Here is a 22,409-nt window from a genome sequence, read left to right as displayed (position 1 = left end):
ACGTTGCTGCAGGTTTCAAAGCCTGGTTGACTATTATAGCACTGTATAGTCCTATGCTGTAGCCTAAAATAACAGGAGGTGTGAACTGCTGCTCTACAGTAATGGTGGGTGCTCCGCAGGTACTTTGCCAAGGTCACGAATGTTAAATAAACCAGATTAAACAAAACCCTGTTGGGAGAATTCATGATTAACTATAGTCTGTGCAGGATTTATTCGTTATAAACTAAGCCCCTGCCTTTATTTTTTGTCCTAGTAACTAAGGCAGATGTGAACTTCAAGTCCAGTGAAACATTTTTTGGCTCTTGCTTCTGTTTACATGATTCAGGAGTTTGCAGTAGTTCCACAACAAATATAGCTTTGAACAGAAATAGCCATTCAAGTGCTGTGCTTCTGGCAGTGCAGAACCGATTAAGAGGGTCTAAGAAAAAGGCTTGTAAATAGTTTTGAGTTGGCTGCTTTTGAGTCCTTTTTCCCCCCCCAAATATAAACCAATAGCTGTAATGTATTTTGACAAGTAAGAAGTGGTATTCCTGCAGCGAGTTGCATGGGCAGTGTGTCTCAGTTGTCATTAAGCTGTGCAAAACATAGACCATGCTGAACAGTTTTACTCTAAAATAGTCTCTTTTCTAGAGCTGCAGCAGTGGAAGCTGGAGCTTATCCCACCTTCTGTCTGTGCCATGAATACCCTGGGCAGCAAGATTGGTATATCTGTCCTGCAATTGCAGCGTAAATATCCAAGAGGTTGATGAAGTAACTTGTTGCTGAATAAAGGCTTTACCCCCACCCGCAGCCATTCAGCCTGCACAGTAAAACAATCGTCTTTGCCCCAGTAACTCTTCTGCAAACAGCAAAAAATGGAGAAGAACTATGAGCAGTGCCTAAGGACTCTGATATTGAAGGTTGTTTAAAACATGGATGCTGAGGAACTGATTTATGCAGTCTGGAGTGTTGCTTTGTTAGAAAGAAAAGTTGCTAAAGACACTCCCTGATGTGATCAGGTCCTGTAATGAACAGCTTGCACTGTGGCTAGAGATCAAAGTGAGAGTTTGCATAATATCTGTCTGAGATTATTTTAATGTTTGAGTTATTGCAGTAATGTGTTAGGGGTTGGTTGGTTCCCTTGCACGTAGTAGTCACTGTAAGGCGCAAGTCCTACTCACTGATAACACTGACCCATCACGTGCCGAGCACTGAATTCACTTGGTGGTTTTCATTATGACTGCTTGGGGTTCTTAATCATTTAGAGCAAATCTTCCATGAACACTTTCCCTTTTGCTGCTTCAGATCCTGTTTGCTGAGCGTACCAGAGCCAGGATGTCATCTGCAGGAGGTGAGGCTTCGAGCTGCCTCCTTGTCTTTGGGAAGTATTGAACAGTGTTCTGACTGTGGAGTCAGTAAGCAAAAAACCTTGGGGAAGCAGAAGGGTTTAGGCTGGGAGCTGCTGGGTCGCAGTAAGCCTCAAGGAGTGTGGTGGCTCTTTGGCTGGGAGGGAATCTGAACATGTGAATGATGGATTCACAAGCTGTGAACAGCACATGGTCGAGTCTTGTTTTCTGCAGGGCTGCCTCTGTCAATAAACTTGCTATCCGACTGTGTAAGTGACAGATAATTTCTAAACCAAGATACGTTGTAAAAGTGATGTGGAGTCAGATGTGGCCACTATGTAGTTGCAAAGTACCGAAGTGTGGTGATCATACATCATCTTCCCTCTCAGCGACAGCATTATCTTCTCTATTTACCCAGCTAAAAGGAGGTAAATTCTATATTACAAAATCAAGAACTACAAAGGTTGTTGGTGGAGTGTTATCTCCCCCCTTTTTCTTTTATCACCTCTTAGTTGTTTTAGCTATCTGGCTCTTCGTTTCACAACTGTGCGTGGAGCTCTTTAGAGAGGGAAGTACCCATAGATGTGGTGTCTGAAAAATGTTCAGAAAGCCTTTGACAAGGTCAGCTTTTCAAGTGAAAGGAATCTGCCTATGCCTGCCTTTTATTTTTTTCCCTTTAATATCTTTTTTAAGCCTGTGATGGCTTTGAAAGTTTAAGGAAGAGCACCAAACTGATATTGGGTGGTGTAGGCAGCTACCTTTTCAATTCCTTTTAACCCTTCATTGAATGTTTTGGGGAGTTTGAGGTATTTGTGTGTGTAGGTGTCTTCACCTGTCTGCTCCTTTTCTGCCCAAGAGATTCAGTCTGTGTTTGCAGAGTGAAATCGTGTGTGCACCATCATATTGAGTCTCTGTACCGTTACAATTGCACATCTACGTTTTGAGATGCACCGCTGATGGTTCCTAGTTGGAGGTTCACCTGGGGTAACCTTGTATGTGAAGGAGTCCAAGAAAACAAATTGGTCTTGCACCCACCCTTGGTCTTTTTGGTGATAAAGATCGTGAGAAAACTGTGCAGACAGCCCTTATCCGCTCCTCTGATGGCATTAATGGCCTGATCACACCCCTTTTAATTAATGAATGGGAGAAGTGCTTTCAGTGCCATCCCACGTCTTCCATTTCTCCCAGTCCTGCAGCGGGCTGTCTGTCTGCAGGAGGTACAGTGGGGGTGGTTCAGCGCCTGGGCACGGGTCTGAGTATCACGCTCAGCCCCATGCAAGTGCTGTGCATTTATCATAGAATACCAGGTTGGAAGTGATCTCAAGGCTTGCTGCAGACCCACACCTTGCTCCTGGCTGTCTTCCTCAGGACTTTGTGCAATACTCTGATGCAGGTGAGACAAGATGTAACGAGATGCTGACATTGAACTTCTGGGCTGGTTCAGAGTCTTTGTGGTACTTGAAGACCTTGCATGTGCCTGCCTCAACCCCTCCTCGGTAGGTGCTGGATTGCACAGTTCTGCAGTGCTGGCAGCCACTAGGTACTGCTGCCTGTGTTGCTGCTCCATGGGGATTGGAGTTGCCAGGTCCTTATCTGGAGCCATCCCTAGAGACAGCCTGCTTGGAGGCTGCTTGACTTTAACTGAAGGGTGCTCAGCAAAAGCCCTTGGACACAAGATTCAGGGGGAGATGGAAGCTGTTAGAGTTGAGATGTTCATGCCCTGCTTCTCTTACAGCTTCTGTCTGTAAGTAGCATTTTCATGGAGCGATGGCACTGTGAGCAGATTGTGTGATCGACTTGTGATGGAGATTGTGTTCGGGAGCTAACAATTCCATGTCTGGGAGCTGGCCACTGTCTTCTGCACAGCCACAGCAGCTGTGGCAGAGTGGCTAAGGGAATGATGGGGACTTTCAGGAGAAGGAGACTTTTAAAATTCTCCATGTTTGAAAAGAAACAAACTCCAAACCATTTATGTATATATTTTTACATATATATCTTATATACATATATAAGATATATATTTATCAGAAGGAGATATATGTATCCTATCTGAATATGTATGTATTCAGAAGGAGATATATATATATATATATCCTGAAACTTTGTGTTAAACACGTATTTGGGCTAATGGAGGTTCAGGTTAGGCTTAAAAAGCCTTGGTACGTTGCAGCAATTATTATATGGAACTCTCTGAGCATACTCCAGGTTTGCAATTATTCATCTCCCTTTTAACAAGAATGGTAGTAAAGGATTGTAAAATGTGACCTTTGCAGCTTCTAGGTTGAACCTCTTTAGTTTTACCTTGTTCCTTAATCTGGTGGTGATCAAGCTTTCCTTCCAAGCTATACAGCAGGCTGTGTCCCCGAGTAAATGGGCATTCAAGCAGATCAACTTACGGCATTTTATTAAGTCAACACTCATGCAAAAGCCACCTCCAGAGCTTAATAATTATTTACTGAGTGCTCCTGGGTCATGAGAGAGGTTTTCATTAAGTTCAGAAAGCATTATGTTCAGCCACTTGTGAACGTGGGTTTTAAAGACAGAAAGAAAAATGGAAAACTACTAAATGGTGCACAGCTACTTAAAAAATTCTTAGCTGAGGATTAAATGGTTTTGTTTGTGTGGTTGGGTTTTGTTGGGGTTTGGCTTTTTCTTTCCTTCTTTGCCCCAAAGACAAGTGCGTCCACTGAATTCATTGGGTTTGTAATTCACCCCTTAGCTCCTGGGGAGTAGATCTGCACAGCGGATGTTTTCTTCCTTCTGCAGACCAGGCGCACACGAGGCGTTCAGGTAGATGGATGGATGCCCGCTGGGCTGCGAGTTGTTCTGTGGGTGCATCCCGTGGTGCAGGACAAAGCGGTGCTGGGTGCAGGTCAGGGTACATGAGCACTGGAGGGACAAGAAGTGCTTACCTTGATGCTGGAGCAGATGCAGCAGCAGGCCGTGTGTCTCTTTAAACATGTAATCTTCAGCCGCAGAAACCTGCGTTCACACAGAAGCCTGAACTGTTGTCCTTGCTTTATTATAAAGGCTGATAAAGGTCCCCACACCGTTTATGCAATTGCTCTGTCCTTGGCACCTAAGGACATAGGAGGATGCCAACTGTTGGGGTTGGGCTTTTTTTACATTGATACTTTAAGCAGTGCCAGGCAGTTGGTGCAGTGAGCAGAGGGCTGCTGTAACCTACAATCAATTACTACATTTTAGGAATGAAGCAGAGTGCTCCAGGGAAAATGCCATACCAGTTGGAATCCCTTACCTTGACTGGTGATGGGGGAGAAGAGACTGTGCAGGGGATTATTTTGTTGTTTGTGGATTTTCGAGGGGTTTGGATTTGTTTGGTTGGTTCCTTCTTGTATTTATTTCTATTTCTTTTTCCCTTTGGTGGTATTCTCTTTTCTGTCATCCCTCTGTAGCAAACGGCCACGCTGGCTGACAGGTTAGATGCTGCTAAGAATGCTGTTGCTTCACTCACATACGTAGTACTGGCAACAGCTTGAGATTTATTGCTTGGTAGAGACTGAAAACAGAATCTGGACGAGTAAACTTTAGGTTTGAGGAAACTCTTGTGGTCGTTGGAACAGGAGGGGTGTTGGAATAGGAGCTGAGCTGTGGTCTCCTCTGATAATGCCTTCTGGAGGTCAAACCGAGCATTTGAGTCGTAACATTGGTAGCTTCTCATCTGCATTCTTCAAAGATCCGGGTAGTTTTATGCTGATGTCAGGTACTTAAATGTCTGTCTTTTCTCTAAATAATTATGAATGGGATAAGGGTAAGACATAAAGCAAGCATTTAAATCCTGTGTTACTTCTTATCTCTAAGACCCGGTGCAGCTCTGGATTTCCTGAGGTGCAAAATCTGCTTTTCTTGGCTGATTTCTCTGTGGACTAACCCATTAACAAAGAGTTGTCATGAATGGAGGAGAGCAACAGCATCCCTCTTGTATGCCATTTCTCTGCCCAGGGCAAGTGGTTTTAAAAGCTCTTTTTTTATTTTTAATGCATTTCATTTTATTCTTATTCATCTTCCGGGTTTGAAGAAGCTTTGGAGCTGAGGAGTTGATCTGCAGTTTTAGTTATTGTCATTTGTGAAATCTTACTTTGGAGGTTTTTCTTCTTAAATCTAAATCAGTAATTAAAAAACAAAGCTGAATTAAAGGACATTTCCCAATTCCAAATCTGCAGAGAAGTTTCTTAATATATACACAGCTAATGGGAAATGATGTTTGTGAACCAGACAACCCCTGTAAATAAGGCATGTGAACCAGAGAACTTGGTTGATCAATTTATAAGAGCCTGAAAACAAACTGACCAACCCAAGATGAGTTTGTCTTTTTGCCCAAGGAAATAGAGATAAAGTAATCAGTACACATCTGGGAAGGTAGATTAGGCTCTACAAGGGATGATTTCTGTAGTCTCTTGAGTTGCTGGCAACAAAATCAAACTTGATTTTAATCTGATCAGTTGCCTTTTATTATGCAATGACCATCTGCATTATAACCTGTGTATGCAGTAACTAACATTTCCCAGGCATCTGTGCACAGGATATGTAGTTTAAACTTATTTAATAAAACGTTATCACTTCATGATTAATTGGATCGGCACATGACACTCACAGCTAATAACCCTCAGTCTGTATTACACTGTGCTTATTAGACTGCTAATGGATAACCGGTTTAATCATATGGCAATTAAAAGGATGAGTCGGTTTCATTTATTGCAATTAAATGGTATCCATAAAGCATGTTTGCAGGAAGTATCTACATCACATCGTGTATCAGTTGTGTGTGTGGGCTCTACTGACTCTACATAATCCAGGGGTGAATCAGCTCACGTATGGGAGTTCTGAATCCACATGTCCAGGTCTTGGATACTGCGGTGCGTGGCACCGTGCTGGATTGTGGGTGCAGCAGCACATAAAGGTCAAGAACCTTTAAAAATACTAGTTCTCAAAGCTCTTCTGATGAGGCCTTTGATATAACAAGTCTTGAATTGCCTCTTTTGACTGGAAAACTGACTTTCTGGCAAACCTTCTGTTTGCTCTCAGGATGGTACATGGTAACAAAACCCCAACCATCTTCCATTCCACCTTGGAGCTTCGCATGGAGCAAAGGAGCAGACGTGGTGGGGAAGGGAAGCTGGGCGGGAGGATGGTCTGTGTTACAGAGAATGAGTTTCAGACAGTTTCCTACATTTGATCAGTGCAGCTCGTGGTGAGTGAATGAGTGCTGGTGTGGTGAGACCGCCCTGCCCTTGGGATGAGCTTTACAGTTCCCAGGGGATAAATAACAGGAAAGCTTTGTGGCAGGAGCTGTCCTGTGTTTGCTCGCTTTCCTTTGCAGCACTTGTGACAGGAGCCAGGCAGGCAGGTGTTGTGCAGCAGCTTTTATCCCAGATGAAAGTGTTACTTGAACTCAAATGGATTGGTGGCAGTAGCTGTGGTTCTGTGAGCCCTGCCTGCGTTCAGGGCTTGAGCACCTCTATACTGTGTACGTGCGCAAATAAGTGAATGATGTGTCTGTTGAGCTCATAGCTCTTTTGTAGTTACACTGGTTTCCAGCTTCTGCTTTGAAATAAGGGCAAACAGGACATTCAGTAATCTCTCAAGCTTTTTCTTCCCTCTGATCTGACCACCATAAATCTGATGTTCTGGATGGAGGTGAATAAGATCAGACTCTTCTTCCCCTTACTGATGTCTGCCTTTTTGATATTTGTTAAAAAAGTGCATTGCCTGACCTTGCATTCCCTTCCAAATTACAGCTAAGCCAGTTTTCCCAGTGAATAGTAAATTGGGCAGAATTGCAAAAGAAATAAATCCTGGAAGCGCCTTTTCCCATTGGGAAGAATTAGGCAGAACAGCATTTTTTTGGAACTTGTTTTGTAGACTCTTATAATCAGCTAGGTTGGAAAAGACCTTTAAGATCATTGAGTCCAACCATTAGCCCAGGACTTTCTTTGAAAGCCACAATACTTGAAGCTTTTGTTGACAATTCTGAATGAACAGGAGAGCCCTGAATCACCTGCAGGAAGCTGTAAGGACGGCTGTTGAGTTGTTGGTGTGGGTAGGTGCACTAATAGGTAGGGTCGCTGGCAGGGGCTGTTTGAAATGCCATGGAAGTAATTTCTTCTTTCTTCTCACTTTCATTCCCTAGTGTTTTAGTGTATGGGAAGGCTCTTCTGAGATGGTTTTCATCACACTTGGCTTTGGTAGGTGGAGAAACAGTTCAGGATGAAAGAAGGTGGGAGGAACTGCTGGGTTACCAACTTTGCAGCATTAGGTATCTGTACAAAATGCCGGTAGCACACAAATGAGAATCCTGCTTAGCGTGATACAAAATCAGCTTTTCCTCAGTGCAGGGAGAATGAATCCTTCCTTAGAAGCTGCATCTGAGTGCTTTTTTTCACTCATCTATTACACCGATCTCCTAAGTGGGGTGTGCAGCAATATTGGTGGGCAACAAAAACCATGAGCACTTCAGTAATACATGGATATAACTCATAAATAAATTAATGTACGTATATTGGGGGTGCATGCTCCAACATTATTTTTCTGGTGTGGTGCGTGATTAACTGTAACTATCGTGGTGATGGAAATAAAGCATCTCCTTGGTTTGGAAACGTGCAAGCCAGGAAACACGCCGCTGGGTTTAGATGTGAGAATGCTTTGCCCTTAATTGAAAGGGCGGTGTTTTTTGCAAGTATCACAGTCAATGACTTGTCTTGAGCAGCTAATTAGTACGATTATTCCACAGCTGCATTAGTTTCACCACAAAGGTTTTCTCTTGTTTTATCAAAAGGATCAGTGTCTCTGTGAATGTTTCAACCTGACAGGTCTTAAATAGCAAGATGGTCCCCTGCCTCCCTGCCCCCAGAATGTGTGCTCTGGAAAAGCAGAGTCTGATCTCTTGGGGGAGTAAGTGTGGGTTCTCCTTTTTCATTTCTACTCTGAACTGTTTTCAGCATCAGCCCTAAACAAAGCTGGAAAGCTTCCAGTGGCACTGGCTTTGGTTGCCTAAGCACAAGTCGGTGCCTGCAGGCACCTGTGAGGCTGGCTCCTGGGGCTCCATTGCAAGTTGTCCTGTCAGCATCCTGCAGGTAGCACCTGAACACTGGAGCCGTAGGTGGGGTTAGTGCTGCCTTCCCCACGCATGGCCCTGCATCGTTATAGCCTGTTCCTTCCATGGGCTGATGGCAATCCACTGCTGCAGTCAGAATCAGAACCCAAATACCCCAAATTACACGCAGTGTAGCTCTCTCTTATATGGAGTCACGTATTCTTGACCAGTTCCAACATCCTTCCCACGAAGGTTGTGCAGCTCTGTATTTGCATACTCTAGTTGCTTTTCAGAAGTGCCTCGTAAATAGATTTTAGTTCTGAGGGCTAACAAAATGATGTGTTGCTCCAGGTGAAGTCCCGTGGTTTGTCCCTTGCTGTTTGGTGTGAAGCTCTGCTTGCCAGTGGCTTAGAAATGCCTCTTAGGTGTTGAAGCCCTGCAGCTTGGGCCAGCCAGCTTTCTAAAGTGTGACTGAAATAAAGCCATTATTGTTGTTTATTCTGCCTGTTCTTGTACCTCGCTGTGCTCAGAAGGTGCTGGTAGGCCTGAAGTGGGAGTTGGGGATTTTTAGTGGGTGTCTGGTTTCTGGCTGTGAAGAGTGTTCCCACCAGAAATCCAATCCTGAGGCAGTGTTGTGCAGAAAACAACCGAACTTGGTTATGTTGTGTTTTATTTTATCTATCTGTGTTTGAGCGAGATCATTAGACCTGCAGTATTATCTATACCTATCATTAGACTTGCTACAGCCTTTTATTGCTTCGTAAGAAAAGAAATACGAGTGTTTGCTGCTATCCATAAAAGCATTACTTTTTCTCGTGGGTGGTTGCTGTAAAAATTGAAACAACTAATAGCTCTTTACCGCTGGATATTGGTGTTTGGAAGTGGATAGCTGCAGTCAAGTTAAGGCAGCCTAATGTGGCTGCTAAGTACCTGAAGTAGGTCGGCTCTGTGTTCCCCCTCGCGTGGTGCAGCATATCCTCACCCATCCCGCCCCACGTTCCGATGTAAATTCTTCAAGCTGTGAGTGCTGGAGCCGCGATCCCGCTTGCGGAAGCTGAGCTATCTTTCTTTTGGTCTTCCCACAGCAATTCCGAGCATCCTGGCGCTTCCAAGCCTCCCTTAAGCTCCTCCAGCATGACCTCACGAATCCTGCTACGACAGCAGCTCATGCGTGAGCAGATGCAGGAGCAGGAGCGTCGGGAGCAGCAGCAGAAGCAGCAAGCAGCCCAGTTCATGCAGCAGCGAGTACCCGTCAGCCAGACACCTGCCATCAACGTCAGCGTCCCCACCAGCCTGCCCCCCGCCACCCAGGTGCCCATGGAGGTCCTCAAGGTATGCCAGTCTCTGCCTTTCTGTTCAGGAGCTCTTGCTCAACCTACTTTATGCAATAGGGACATGGTTATAGGGAGTTTTGGTGATTAAAGTTTTCAGATAAGCTGCTCTCTGGCTTCATTTGAAACTTAGTTTGGTGTCCTGAGAGCGAAGAATGGGAAAACTTGTGAAAAAGCTTGTGTAACTTGGTTTTCTTTAAACTTTGAGATACCAGGAGGGAGGCGTTGTTACAAAACTAAGGTTTCCATCATTTTCCCTTTGGAAAACGCTTCTCCATCTTTCTAGTACTTAAATAATTTTCCAAAAGAAGAAACTATTAATAGATGTTCAAATCAATATTTTGGTTTTTCAAACAAAACATTGAAATATTTTTGTAAAATGGAGTCAAAACTGTACAAAAGAGCCTTGCAGAAAGCCTTAATCTGAAATATGGGTGAGTTTCCAGCCCCTTGCAATGAGCCTTTGTAATCCTTTTTTGCTTAAACAACTTGTTTGCTATTAGTAGCTTTGGATTCCTTGTCCAACTGGAAACTGTAGGAGCTTGTTAGTATCCCTCTGTCAAAAGGGATGTAGCTTGCTAATTACTCAGGAAAAAGGTGAACAGCTATAAGAAGACAGATCACTTAATGCACTGGTTAAGTCTGAGTAAAGCAATGTGGGATGTGTTAGTAAAAGAATGCAGAACGTTTTGGAGATATTTTCTAACTTATTTAATGAAAATAAATAATTCTTAGCTCTAAAGAGTCACCCGCTTGCTCTGCATTATTGTTGAATCTTTTTATTACATTCTGATGTTTAGTGACCACTTTTAGTCAGTGAACATATTCTGGCTGAGTAAATTAATTGAGCTTGGTTACAACCCACTTGTAGCTTGCTCATGACTGTTATATATCAGTGATACGTATTCAAAGAACTGGTTTAAAATAGACTTGCAGACACAGGATTTCAAGGCAGTTTGTGAGCTGGGTGTATGGAGGAAATGTAGGGAGCCTTTATTTATTGAATCTGCATTATGGTGTTGTATTGACAATGCCAAAGCTAATACTTCGGTGGGATGCGGGCGTCATGCTCAAGTACAGTCTATGATCAAGGAGCAAAAAGGCAACAGCTGAATTTTGAATTCTCTCCCCATATATATACATCCCCATTAAAAATTAAATGAGCATGTGTGATGTGCATATAGTAAGGAGTCTGAAATTGACTGGGAAGAGCTATTTTGTGTAATGTTTATGCGTTACACACAATGTTTGTATATGACGATTTATTAAACTTGTTTCCAGGTTGTGCCACTGTAGTGATACTACTTCAAATCCAGCAGATGTGTAGGTGCTATGGAATAGTTTTAATTTGTAATGCACTCAGTTAAATAAGCATATATTACATTTTTTACGTCCTTTCATCCTAATACCTTATGATGTCAATTTTAGGTTTGTTTTTTTAAGCCCCTCTGAACACTTGTAGGAAAGTCTTTATTTTCTGTGATATTTTATTATTAAGGAAGAAATGTAATGTCTTGAAGAAGCATTAGCAGCTGTCTATTGCCTCTTTATATGAGGGAGGAGGGGAGGCAGACTTTATTTCTAAGGGATGAAATGAAGGTGATGCTTGGTTATTATGATGCTTGGTTATTACAAATGGGGTTACTAGGAACTTGCTTGTCATACAATTTGTATGCAAATCTGTGACCTGCTAGAGCATGGCGAGGGAACTTAATGAGAAGGACTTGAACCTGAATGCTTACTCTTTAGGACTGCAAAAGAAGTATCTGTCCCCTGTTTCCTCCTGATGGAGAAGGGTCTCCTGGAAAGAGGGAGGACACCTCCCCTGCATTTGACTTTGGTCCAGATGACCCTGTAGAGCAAAAAAAAATGTAAGAGAATGTGTGCTTAACTGGCGTGTAAATTGAAAGTAATAACTGGCAACTACTACCTTTTGTTGACAGAGTTTTGCATTGAAGGTGATGGTTGTGGAAATACGAGCTTCCTACTGGAACAAAATAATGCCCATCTTCCTATTGTCTGCATTTACATAAGTAACAGTCAAAATCAGCTAAAACAAGTTCTTTTGGTCTCTGCTCATGGAAGAGGGACTGCTTTGCATAGGTTTGCTGTTTGTGGTTTTAGTGGGGGAAAGCAGCTGAAGATTCATCCTTTCATTGATAAAAGTGGACCAGTTCTGTACAAAAAATAGGTAGTACAAAATACCAGGGATGAAGTCATGATCTTACTGAAAAATGACCAGCAAGAGCAGGATTTGGCTGAGGGGTCCATGTCATTTTGTTTGGTGGGTTTTGTTTTGCTTTGTTTTTCTTTGGTTTTGTTCATTTTAAAAAGGTTATTTGGCTCAAAAGATGAGATTAACAATAAATCAGGATCCTCCTGGTGCCGATGCGCTGACAGCCGGCTCTGCCTGCAGTAACAAAGTACGAGTGACATCATTTCCTCGCAGCTGCTTTTCACACTTCAGTTGTTTTTTAGCTGTAGACAAATTTTCCGTATGAGCTGTAGAGAAGTTTTAATTAGATAAATAGGGAGCTAAGTTGGTAACTTTATTATCCAGATGGTCTGGATTTAGTGACCTTAAAGAATGAGAGACACAAAAAGGGGATTTTTGCACTTTGAGAAATGTTAATCTGCAAGGCAACTTTCTTTTGAAGAGGTCTGTTTGAATCGTACTTCACAAACACCTAAGACCAAATGTAATAGCTGTTTTTGTTGTTGGTTTTGCTTGCTTGGCATTTAACGTAAAAAAAAAAAAAAAAAAAAAAGCCCATACCAAGGCTCTTGAATTTGTCATCATTTAGTGTTTTTTTAAGTACATTGTGTGACTTGCCTTTCTCCCCTGCCTCTGAATGTGAGGAGAATAATACTTGCATGGCTGAAGCTGGTAGTTTGGAATAAGTAGTTTAAAAAGGAGCCAAAGGTGTTAATGAGCTTGGATTTTTATATTTGTTTTCCAAATATTCATTAAGAAATAACGCAGAAAGAAAGAGAAATACATACGAATGTCTGTCACATTGCATAGGAATCTCCAAATTGCATAATGTAGTACATTTAAAGACATATGCATAAATAGGATTTAATTTTCTTGAGTAATGACTTATTGCATCAGTCGTCTGCCACGTAATGTCGCTTGGCAAGGTAGGAAATGACCTGTTGGAATTCAAATTTTGTGTTGCTTTGTGCACCCTAATTAGGAGATGGACTAGGTCTAACACATTTGGAACAGTATCTCTTCGAATCTGATAACCAAAGGAAGATTTGTTACTGCTTTCAGTTATCCTTCTGCAGAGTTGATGTTAGCTTCACAGACGTACAGGCTGGTTTATCTCTAAGCACCTTCCCATCCATCTCCTGTTGGTAGTTGAGGACCACCAGTACAGAGATGTCACAAGAGTTTTTTTGCTTCTGCTTCAATTCAGCTTCTTGCTCTGCCTTGGAAATAGGAGCATATAACTTAAAATAAGGGTTGTTGGAGCAGTTCTGAGCTCTAGCAGTGTTGGATCAGAATCTGTTCCTGAGGTACAAAGTAAGTTTATATTTTTGTAAGGGTTAAATTATTTTCAAAGAGTTCAACTTAAGATGTCTTCAATTGCTTTATGGAGGTGCTTTTTCAATACAGGTGTATTTTTAGCTTTGTATAGTTAATTGGCGTTAAGAAGCTGTTCTTTTTGTTGCTGTTGATTGCAGTTATTCTCTTGTCTGGTACGAGTCCTGACCTATGGGAGCAGAAGCACCACTGCAGATCTCAACTTCAGTATCCCAGAGCTGATGTCTGGGAACTGATTGCTTAATTTCTGTACGCAGGGTTAGCCCAGGACTGGACGGAGGTCATGCATCAAGTCCCTGCCTGTACTCACTGAGATCTGGTGATGGGTTAGTCCTTTTGCTCTTCAGTCATCCATTTGCAAAACAACACTGCTACTAATCCCATACCTTGTGGAGTTAAATTTGTTAAAGGTGGTGAAATCCTTAGCTATTAGAAATCAAGAGAATATCCTCTTGGTTTGTGGTGAAGCTGTTCTGTTAATCTGCTTCCCCATAGTTATTTTGGACCTCATGTGTTACTGTCTTCCTGCTTGGTATTGTGGAATTAGCTTGTCTCCTGTAGTCCTAGCAGCTGTCTGTTGACAGTTATTTAGAGAGCATCTCCTGGTGATGTGATAGTTGCTGGGTTCTGCTTTTCGTGCCTTTTGTGCCTTCTTGCCTGCTCCCAGCCTCCTTTCCTATCAAGCAACTTGCAGGATTCTTGTAAAGTGAATGATCTCCCCCACTGCTGAGTTACTGGTGGCAGCAGGACAACTCCCTGCCTTCCTATAGCCTGGTCTGTAGGGTAGTTTTCAGTCTTCTGTGTCAGTCCAGGCAGCTGATTATAGGTATTCTTTTATCAGCAGGCAGAAATGCTGATTTGCTTCAGAAATTCAGAGAGGGCTGAAGGAAGAGTAAAGACTCACCTGTTTGCCACTTGGGAGATATGACAAAAACCAAGTAGTAGCTATGCAGTGTGGCTTATGTTGCTTTGCCTGATTTCTGGGTAAACGTTACAGTTCAGAACAAGTGTAACACAACCCTCTAAATACTTTGGACCTGCCTGCCCAAAACACAGTGTGGCACTGCAGAAACTGAGACTGATGTGAGCAGGCTTGTGACCTCCTTAGGAGGAGAAGCACTGGAGTATATCAGGAGTCAGGAAAGGAGGCCCGGAATCCCACATCAGCCCACAGAACTGCAGATCACTTCTTTTGGGAACATTACCAGTTCTTTCAGGATTGAAAACGTTACCGGTGGGCAGCTGACATCCAGCCCTCTGCATCTCTCACTAAGCAGTTGGAAGGTGGAAAATTAAGGTGAACACTTTCTCCTCTGTCTCCCCATGTTATTTGCTGGCATTCTTCAGTTGGTGCATGGATGTGACACTTGTGCTGCCATGGTTTTAATGTGCTACACCAGGTCACAGTACAAGAGCTGATGGAAGCCTAAACTGGATGTATCGTGGTGAAATGTTATGGTGCCTGTCTTCCCCAGTCTGTCCCTGCTGCTGCACACTAATGCTTCTGAGGATGCAGTTGCTGTACATCCCCATCCTCTGGAGTGTCACCATACCAAATGAACAACACAATAAGAAATCTTCTGAACCTCTCATGGCTCTTTCTCCCTATTTGTCTGCTATAGGGAGTTAAGAACGCAACTCCTATTTGGCACAGGCGTTGAGATGGGAGATGCTTGCCTCTGAGCACCACATTGAGTGCTGCTGCAAAGAACAGGCTCGAGGGCTGGGGTGAGAACCTGCAGTGGGTGTTTGCAGCATGAACTGGCGTGTTCCTGCAGTGATGCAGTTGTCTTTTGGACACCATATAAATGCTGGGCATGTAATAAGATAAAAGCAGGTTTCCTGGCCAGCAGATTATATAATGGATCTGTTTCAGGATGCCAGCATCCCTTTTATCTCTGTTCCTGGAGACTGAGCAAACAGTTCTCTTGTTCCAGGGGATCTGGAGGGTTCTGGGTCCTGCTTTGGTGATCCACAGTTTGAGATCTCTCCTTTCTGGAAGTTGAATCTGGGCTCCTGCATAGTGCCTGCCTTTGCTAATGGGACAGTTCACCCCAAGATGTGACATGTATATAAAAACATATGTATGAAACTATAGGCTACAACACCAGTTTTAATATTTGTTATTAACAGATTGTTAATAGTGTAGTTGTATACAACAATATTTATAATATGCCGGATATTTAAAAATCTATTTTTCCAGAAGAACCCCACTTAGCATTCCCCCTGCCACGCTGACTACAGTGGGTATCTTTGTGGTAGATGTTAACTGCTCTTTTGGTGCTAGAACTGCAGCACTTTACTGCTATGTCTTGTCATTGTGGCCTTTGTTCTTTCACCTGGGGTCCTAACCAAGCTGATACCTCTTCTTTTCACAGCCTAGAACCAGATACTGCTTACTGGATTTCCATTCTTGCTTTGTTGTTCCAGGAACTTTTTGCCCATCTCATGGCAGTGTTGTGGGCTGATCATTGATAGCAGAGCAGGTCTGGTTTTGTCTTCTTTAACGCTGTCCCATTGATGTAGTTTGTGATCATATTTTCCCTTAAAGCGACATTTTCTGAGTGGACAAAAGTGCAGCGCTGCTTGGGAGGGTGCAGGCGACCAGCCTGCCCTCTTGCCTTCACCCTCATGTCATTGTTCATTCAGACTTTAAATGTGCCACCATGATAAGCTCTTTGCATCAGATACCCTGTATTTGTTCGTTTTTGAAATGCCAAGCATGCCTTCTGGGTGATGGTAATGACTATGGACATGTATCAAAAAAATACCTCCTCCTACTTCTTTTCCAGTGCGCTTATTACAGAGAGCGACCTGTGGTGGTAATGCAGCCCTGCCGAGCAGGGAAGGCTGTGCTGTTAGCAGTAGTATTCTTGGTGTAATAATTACCATAAAACTTCATTCTATAGGGTACTTATCTCACAGTTCTGAAGAACAGGAACAATGGGATGCCAAGATAAACATGTGGTAGCATCTGCTACAGCAAATGCGTGTTTGTGGACACTCTTATCTGATGAAGAGCTAATTTAATCTAACCTGACAATGGCAGACAGTAGTGTGTGCCCCTGTGTTAAGTAAGCGTGTCATGTATTTGCAGTTGAGAACTTAGATAAGTGATTTGCCAGGATTGGTGAACTACAGATAGAACACTTAACTAAGATTATTTACACTCAGTGGCTGTTGTATGCTTAACTTCAGCCTACAGCAAATTCTCTATGAAGAAAAACTTGCATTTAACTACAGAGCCACTAAAGCCTGCCTTGTCTCCTTAGCCTTCATGTAAGTAAAAGTATCTCTCAGGCCTTCAATCTTTTGCTTGCTTAGTGGGTTTAAAGCTGTTCCAAAACAAGCACTGGGTGCTTGATGTCTGTGGTTAGTAATAGAGGTAAAATGTAAACTGTTGCTTAACACCTAGGTTATTAGACGTTAAAAATGCATGGAATTCAAGGGGGCAACATACTTCTGTGTGCAGGTATCTGACTGCTTGACTGCTACTGCAAAACGCTGCTTTCACCTTTCATCTCAAATGTCCTTTACTTATGGATGCAGGTATGTGTGTTGTTTAGCTTTTGGTAGAAGTGCTGTTCCTAAATATGATGTCTGATCTTTCTATCGTGGCTCTTCAGCTATGGTCACTGTGGCACGAAATACAGCTCCGAAGTTGTAGCACAAACCATGCTGCTGCTGAGTTGTGCTGCTAGGGAATTTCCTGGGCAAATGATGCTGAGAGCAGAGTGGGAAGGTAGCTGAAGAAGTGCTTCTTATCAGAGAGCAGTTGCCATGCAAGTTCACAGAGTAGTTGCCTGGCAGTTTGAAATAACATTTTTGGTGCGGAGGAAGTAAGGATATATTCACACAGAATGATGTAAGCATCTGGAAGTCCAAGCTCTGATTGTCTTTTAGAAGGTTCTTGGTGGTTTATAGCCTGGTTGGTGGTCTTGAGGGTTCACTGGCATGATAACATCCACGAAGTTAAAGACAGCTTGCGAAGTTTGTTTTGTTATGGCTTCAAAGCGCTTCTTTTCAGCGGTCTAGACATATTATCTGATGGCTGAATTACCAGACCTTGGGAAAATGGTGGTTCACCACGTGTCAGTGGCTGTTTTGGATCTGCAGAAGATGAGTTAATCTGCCTAAAGATTTGTGGGTGCCCATGTTCGTGGGCATTGATGAGGCTCTGCAGCCCACCACCTACCAGGTTTCAACAGCTTGTATTAAGACCTCTTACAGTAAATGTTCATTTAAAACCCGCCTTATTCCACTTTCCTGGTTGAGTCAAGGATGTATGAAGAGGGTGATTGCAGTTCTGGTCATTGCAGTTGTGTTTGTTGAGTACAGAGCTTAATAGTGCAGAAACCAGTGCCTGGAGCCACACATGGTGCTGGAGAGCAGCAGGGTTGAGTGAGGGTCTAGGGAGGCCTCTGCTGATGCTTTTGACAGACATTACATTTTAAATGTGAAAACTTCGATCTGCTTAAAGTAATCCTGTGGTATTATGTACACTCACAAGTATTTCAGTTCTTCAGCTACTTTGGCAGCATTATTCTCCGAGATGTTGAACCTGTGCAGTGAACGAATTCAAAGTGACAAGCTGGAGACATTCCTGCCATTCAAGAGAGGCTTAAGGAATTTCTTATTGGCTAAATTACAAATATGTAGCGTTTTGCCCAGCACTGCATGGCAATTTCAACCTGCCTGACCGTGACAAGATTAGTGCTTTTCCTCCCCCTCCCCTGCAGTAATATTTTTTTCTCTTTTTAAATTAGATTAAGAAGTACCAGGCAGAGATGCAAAAGCTTGAAAGGGTAAAAACCAGCCTTACCTTGAATGATTCTGTCTGTCATTGGATTGGTTCCTTAATTAGCCCCATGTCCTTTAACCTCTTGAGAAATAAGTAAGGGATAAATTTGGGGATAAAGACAAAGACGCCCGGAGATTTACCACACACCGCTAGGTAATTCATCGAGGAATGTTGGTAATTAGCCCTGCCTCTTTCCTTTCTGGCTCATTTAATAAAATTGGTTGATTTAAAATAATGCCTGCTGGTTCATTATCAACTACTTTAAGAGGCAAGTTATGAACTTGAAACAAAACCCAGTATTGTGCTGTCTGCAAAGGACCTGGAAAATGTGTTTAGTTTTGTATGTTTTAAACCCAGAAATCGTTAACAGTCCCCCCATCAGTCTCCCCCACTTGATAATGATATATCACCTTATTTGGATTGCCATGTTATGACTTGAGTGTATTTATTTCTAGTGTCTACTATTGAGAGGCATAGAGGAGGGGGAAAAAAATCCAAGAACCTGAAGAGTACATGTCAGATTGTGTTAAGAAAGCATGGCCTGATGGAATTCAGCTGAATATGGACTTTACAATAGTAGTAGTTGTCCAGCTGAGGAATGGGTAACTTCTTTAACCCTTTATCTCTCAGAAATGAGTACCAGCTACATGTCTTGTTCTAGGCGCAAAATGAGCCCTTTATAATGCATCTCCTTGGTGCTTGTAGTGGAACTTTGTCCTTCCTATATTGAGGACCGAACTCATCTGCTTTATATTTGCTTAGGGAAATGTTCAAGCAGAGTTCTTTCTTTTTCTTATAGGTAGGAAGAGCGTTACTCAGAAATTGAATGAGAGGATCAGGCTCTAACTGGATCAATGCACTGCTGCCTTTGCACTTTTCTGGGAGAATATATCTGTATGGCAGCATCCAGTTTGAATTTGTAACATGAACAGTTGCTGGCCAGCAGATCTGGTTAGGTCTGTCTGTCTGAATTAAGGAATTAAGTTACTATTACTGTGAACCTTCCTTTAATAGTGAGTGTCGAACTTTGATTGCAACACTTCTGGATGTGTTGTGGCCTAGAGGAAAAGCCGGCTGTGCTAGCTTAGCTTCCACTTAGGGTTGGCTTGCCAGATTTTGGATCCTTCAGAAGACTTTTTCTGACCCTCTTCTTTAACTCATCAGTATTGTTTAGGGCAGAATTGGGTGTAGTGTTTCAGTGCACGAAAAGAGAGCACATCCTTGGAAATGTTGCTCTGACAGTCTTTAGTTCATAGCGATTCTTTTGTTACCACCTAAGGAAATAGCTGTCTGCCTCCAAACACTTGCAGACAGAGCTCTGGGTATTGGGGTAACAGCTCAACCCTGTGGGTGAGTGCTTCACTAGAAGTGCTTCAATTGGCTGCCATTTACCCACTTGTTTATTGAGACTTGTTAATAAACTTTTATGATTTAAATTGACCTAGAACTGAGGAACATTTTTTTCCAGCTTGTAATGATGTGGAGCAGAAAATTCAGTATCTAAAACAAACCCCTGAGTAACCAACCAAATCAAAAAACCGAGAAGCAAAACAAAAGTGCCCTCAACAAACACAACTCCATTTAACATCACTGGTTTTGCAGTTAGCGTGTCCGTGCCAAATTCATAGTTTTGGTTTTTCACATTGTATTCTTATCTTTTTAATGTACTGGAACAGTATTCTATTGTAGACCTCTGTGACTTAAGTGCCCTCGTCTTTCCGAGTATCAGTAGTTGAAGTTCCAATAGTTCTCTGAAAGTCTTAGGTAATTTATACAGTTCAAGCACTTTTTTTTCCCCTTTTGGCCCTGATCACGAGCAGGATGTATTTCAACACCAGCGTTACAGTAACTAAACTGTGCATGAAGTGATCAGAAATGCCGAGAGCTCATTCAGGTATGTCATTCATGGCGCTGCACTTCCATAATCTCTCAGCAGATGGCATTACAGTTTCCAAGAGTGCCAGTATTTCTTGGGAAAGCTCTCAGTTGCTGGGAACTTGTCTTTCCTGACTATTCCTTTCACCAATGGAGGCTAATACTCGGGTGTTAAAAACTGTTTTGGCACATTAATCGTGTTGTTTGCTTGTGTGATTGTATTTTATTTTCACTAGCTAATGTCCCAGAGGTACCTTTAAGTCATTACCCAGTTAAATGCTGTATGTAATAGTTACTACATGTGAAAGCAAATTACTGCTAGAAGGTCTGTGAAAGGCAGACTGCCTCTTTTAAATACACCTGCGATGGGCGTCCAGTAGAAGTAATAAACTGAAGTGATAAAAATGCTGAAGTGGTAAAACTGGAGCATGTTTTCCCTTTAACATTCCCGATGCTCAAAGCTGTGTAAGACACAACTGTGCTGTATTAAATTATACCACCCTTCCTGATTTTTTAAGGCAATGTGAGAAAGAAAAATCATTTGAAGTAGTAAATGATGCCTTTCTGGAAAAAAAGTAGTAAATATTACTGTATTTCCAAATTAATGGGGCTTACACAACCCAGAGCCTTTAGCTGTTTCAAGCAACCCACCTACTTGAAGCCCTGGCTTCTGAGGACAGCATGTGTGTTCCCGACTTGGCTGGAATCTGTGTAATTTCTCCAAATGAACATATTGATATCGGCAGGAATTTGTCTGGTGCGTTAAAGAAACCCATGTTTCAAAGAGCTCTTTTGGAGCAGTGTAATCCTTTATCCCTCTATCTGTCTATCTGTCTGTCTATCTGTCATCTGAACGCAGAGTGCATTGGATCTGCTTGCCAGAAAGTGGTACAGGTCATGAGAGTGCAATGGATGCTGAACACTGGGAGCTGTCGCTGAAGCTGAGCTTGGAGTCTCAGCAGCAGCCAGGTACCTAAGCATCTTTAAAAGGGCTGGGGTAAGGGTTCATTGCCGCATGATGCAGAACAACCCTGAGAGTGAGTTTTAGTTGCTGCTGCTTTCTTGTTACAATGAAAGGCCTTGCCAGTAAACTGCTATATTAAAGCATGCTGGGAATGGTATCAATCCAGAATTTATTCTGACCTGGAATCAAAAATTATTTGAGAGGAAGTTTATATGTCACTGGATGTGAATCAAACCTTGTATTGCAAGGTTCTTTCCTAAAAATACCAGGAACATCATCCTAGTTGAAACCATCAAAATTCAGTTTACGGCCTTCATGGGTGGCTATGACTTAAAAACTTTCTGCTCTTTTCAGAGGAAAATATAAACAGGCAATTAATGGAAATTCTCTTTTGTTTCTTCTGGGTTTGGGGGTCCCTGGCTCAGGGGAGGTGATACTCTCAGGAAAGACTTACTCCACTTTACCTACACCAGCAATCCAGGGAGCCATTGCCCTCAACCAGTATCACTGTCCTGATAGCAGCTGCCTGATAAGCAGCTAGATCTGGTTTTTGCTGGGGGGGGGCAGAGCTGCTTTTAGTGCTGATACAGCCTTGTGCAAAGTAGGGCTGTTCTGGTAAAGTGATGTTAGCATTTCAGGAACTGCCTTGATGTTAATTTCTGCCTTGTTAAACAGTGCTTTAAAGTTAATTCTTGTCCTGTTAAACAGAAAATTCCGAGAAGTGAGACCTCTGTTAAAAAAAAAATGGTGATCATCTATATTATCCTAACTTCCTAATTGAAAAGTCATCCTTTGAGCGGTCAAATAGCTTTTTACTATAGTATTAATTTGGCTATATTACCATTCTGCTTCTTGTCTTCCGCAAAAACTATACTCTTCTGAAATACCACCATCGCCTGGGTCTCAAAGAAACGATTTGTTCAGGGAAGGAGTAAAATGACCTTGAATGAGTCAGCATTTGCGTGTAGCGATTGTAAGCTTTCTATCCTCTTTGCTCTCTAAAAGGAAATGAAATCGTACCACAGGCCCCATTCATTGCACAGTAGTTAATGGGCTTCATTCACATGAAAGTTCATATATTCCTTAAGGGTGCAGCCCTGCATGGTTTGCTGTGTAAAAGGAAAAACACTATTTAATCGTGCTACTGTGGCTTTTCAGAAGTTTATCCTTTGGTAGTATACATTGCCTTTTGAGGGAAGAAAAGTGGTGCCTTCTGCTCTAGAGTGCTGCTTATTCAGTAAGTGAAGTGCTGCTTCCTATGTGGGTCACTGTTCAGAATTGCCTTCTGCCTTTCCGTGCAGAGTTTAATGTGAGTAATGAGGAAAAAGCTTCCAGCCAGGGCTTCTGCCTGCTCACAGGGCTTGTCCTGAGAAAACCCTGCTCTCTGAACCTGCACTTCCCAAGAAAAGTCGAATTCCATTTCCTTTGTTTAAAGGCATTCGGCTGCATTCAGGGTTTGATGACTCTAAGTGATCTGAGCACACAGCATCTAGATGCTCTGCTTTGGGT

At 42.5% G+C, this 22,409-nt stretch overlaps 1 protein-coding gene across 8 annotated transcripts in view; it reads left to right on the top strand.

Annotated features, from left to right (window-relative positions):
• Nucleotides 1-22,409, top strand: part of MITF (melanocyte inducing transcription factor) — a 105,713-nt gene that overhangs the window by 47,420 nt on the left and 35,884 nt on the right. For all 8 annotated transcript variants that reach the window (XM_065686930.1, XM_065686932.1, XM_065686931.1 and 5 more), the window contains one exon: nucleotides 9,465-9,711. In XM_065686930.1, the coding sequence (XP_065543002.1) occupies nucleotides 9,465-9,711 (247 nt within the window). The remainder of the gene's footprint in view (nucleotides 1-9,464; nucleotides 9,712-22,409) is intronic.

Source organism: Lathamus discolor, chromosome 7, assembly GCF_037157495.1.
Source record: "Lathamus discolor isolate bLatDis1 chromosome 7, bLatDis1.hap1, whole genome shotgun sequence".
NCBI lineage: Eukaryota > Metazoa > Chordata > Aves > Psittaciformes > Psittacidae > Lathamus > Lathamus discolor.
The sequence above is the reverse complement of the archived record's forward strand: the minus strand, read 5'-3'. Positions and strand labels throughout refer to the sequence as shown.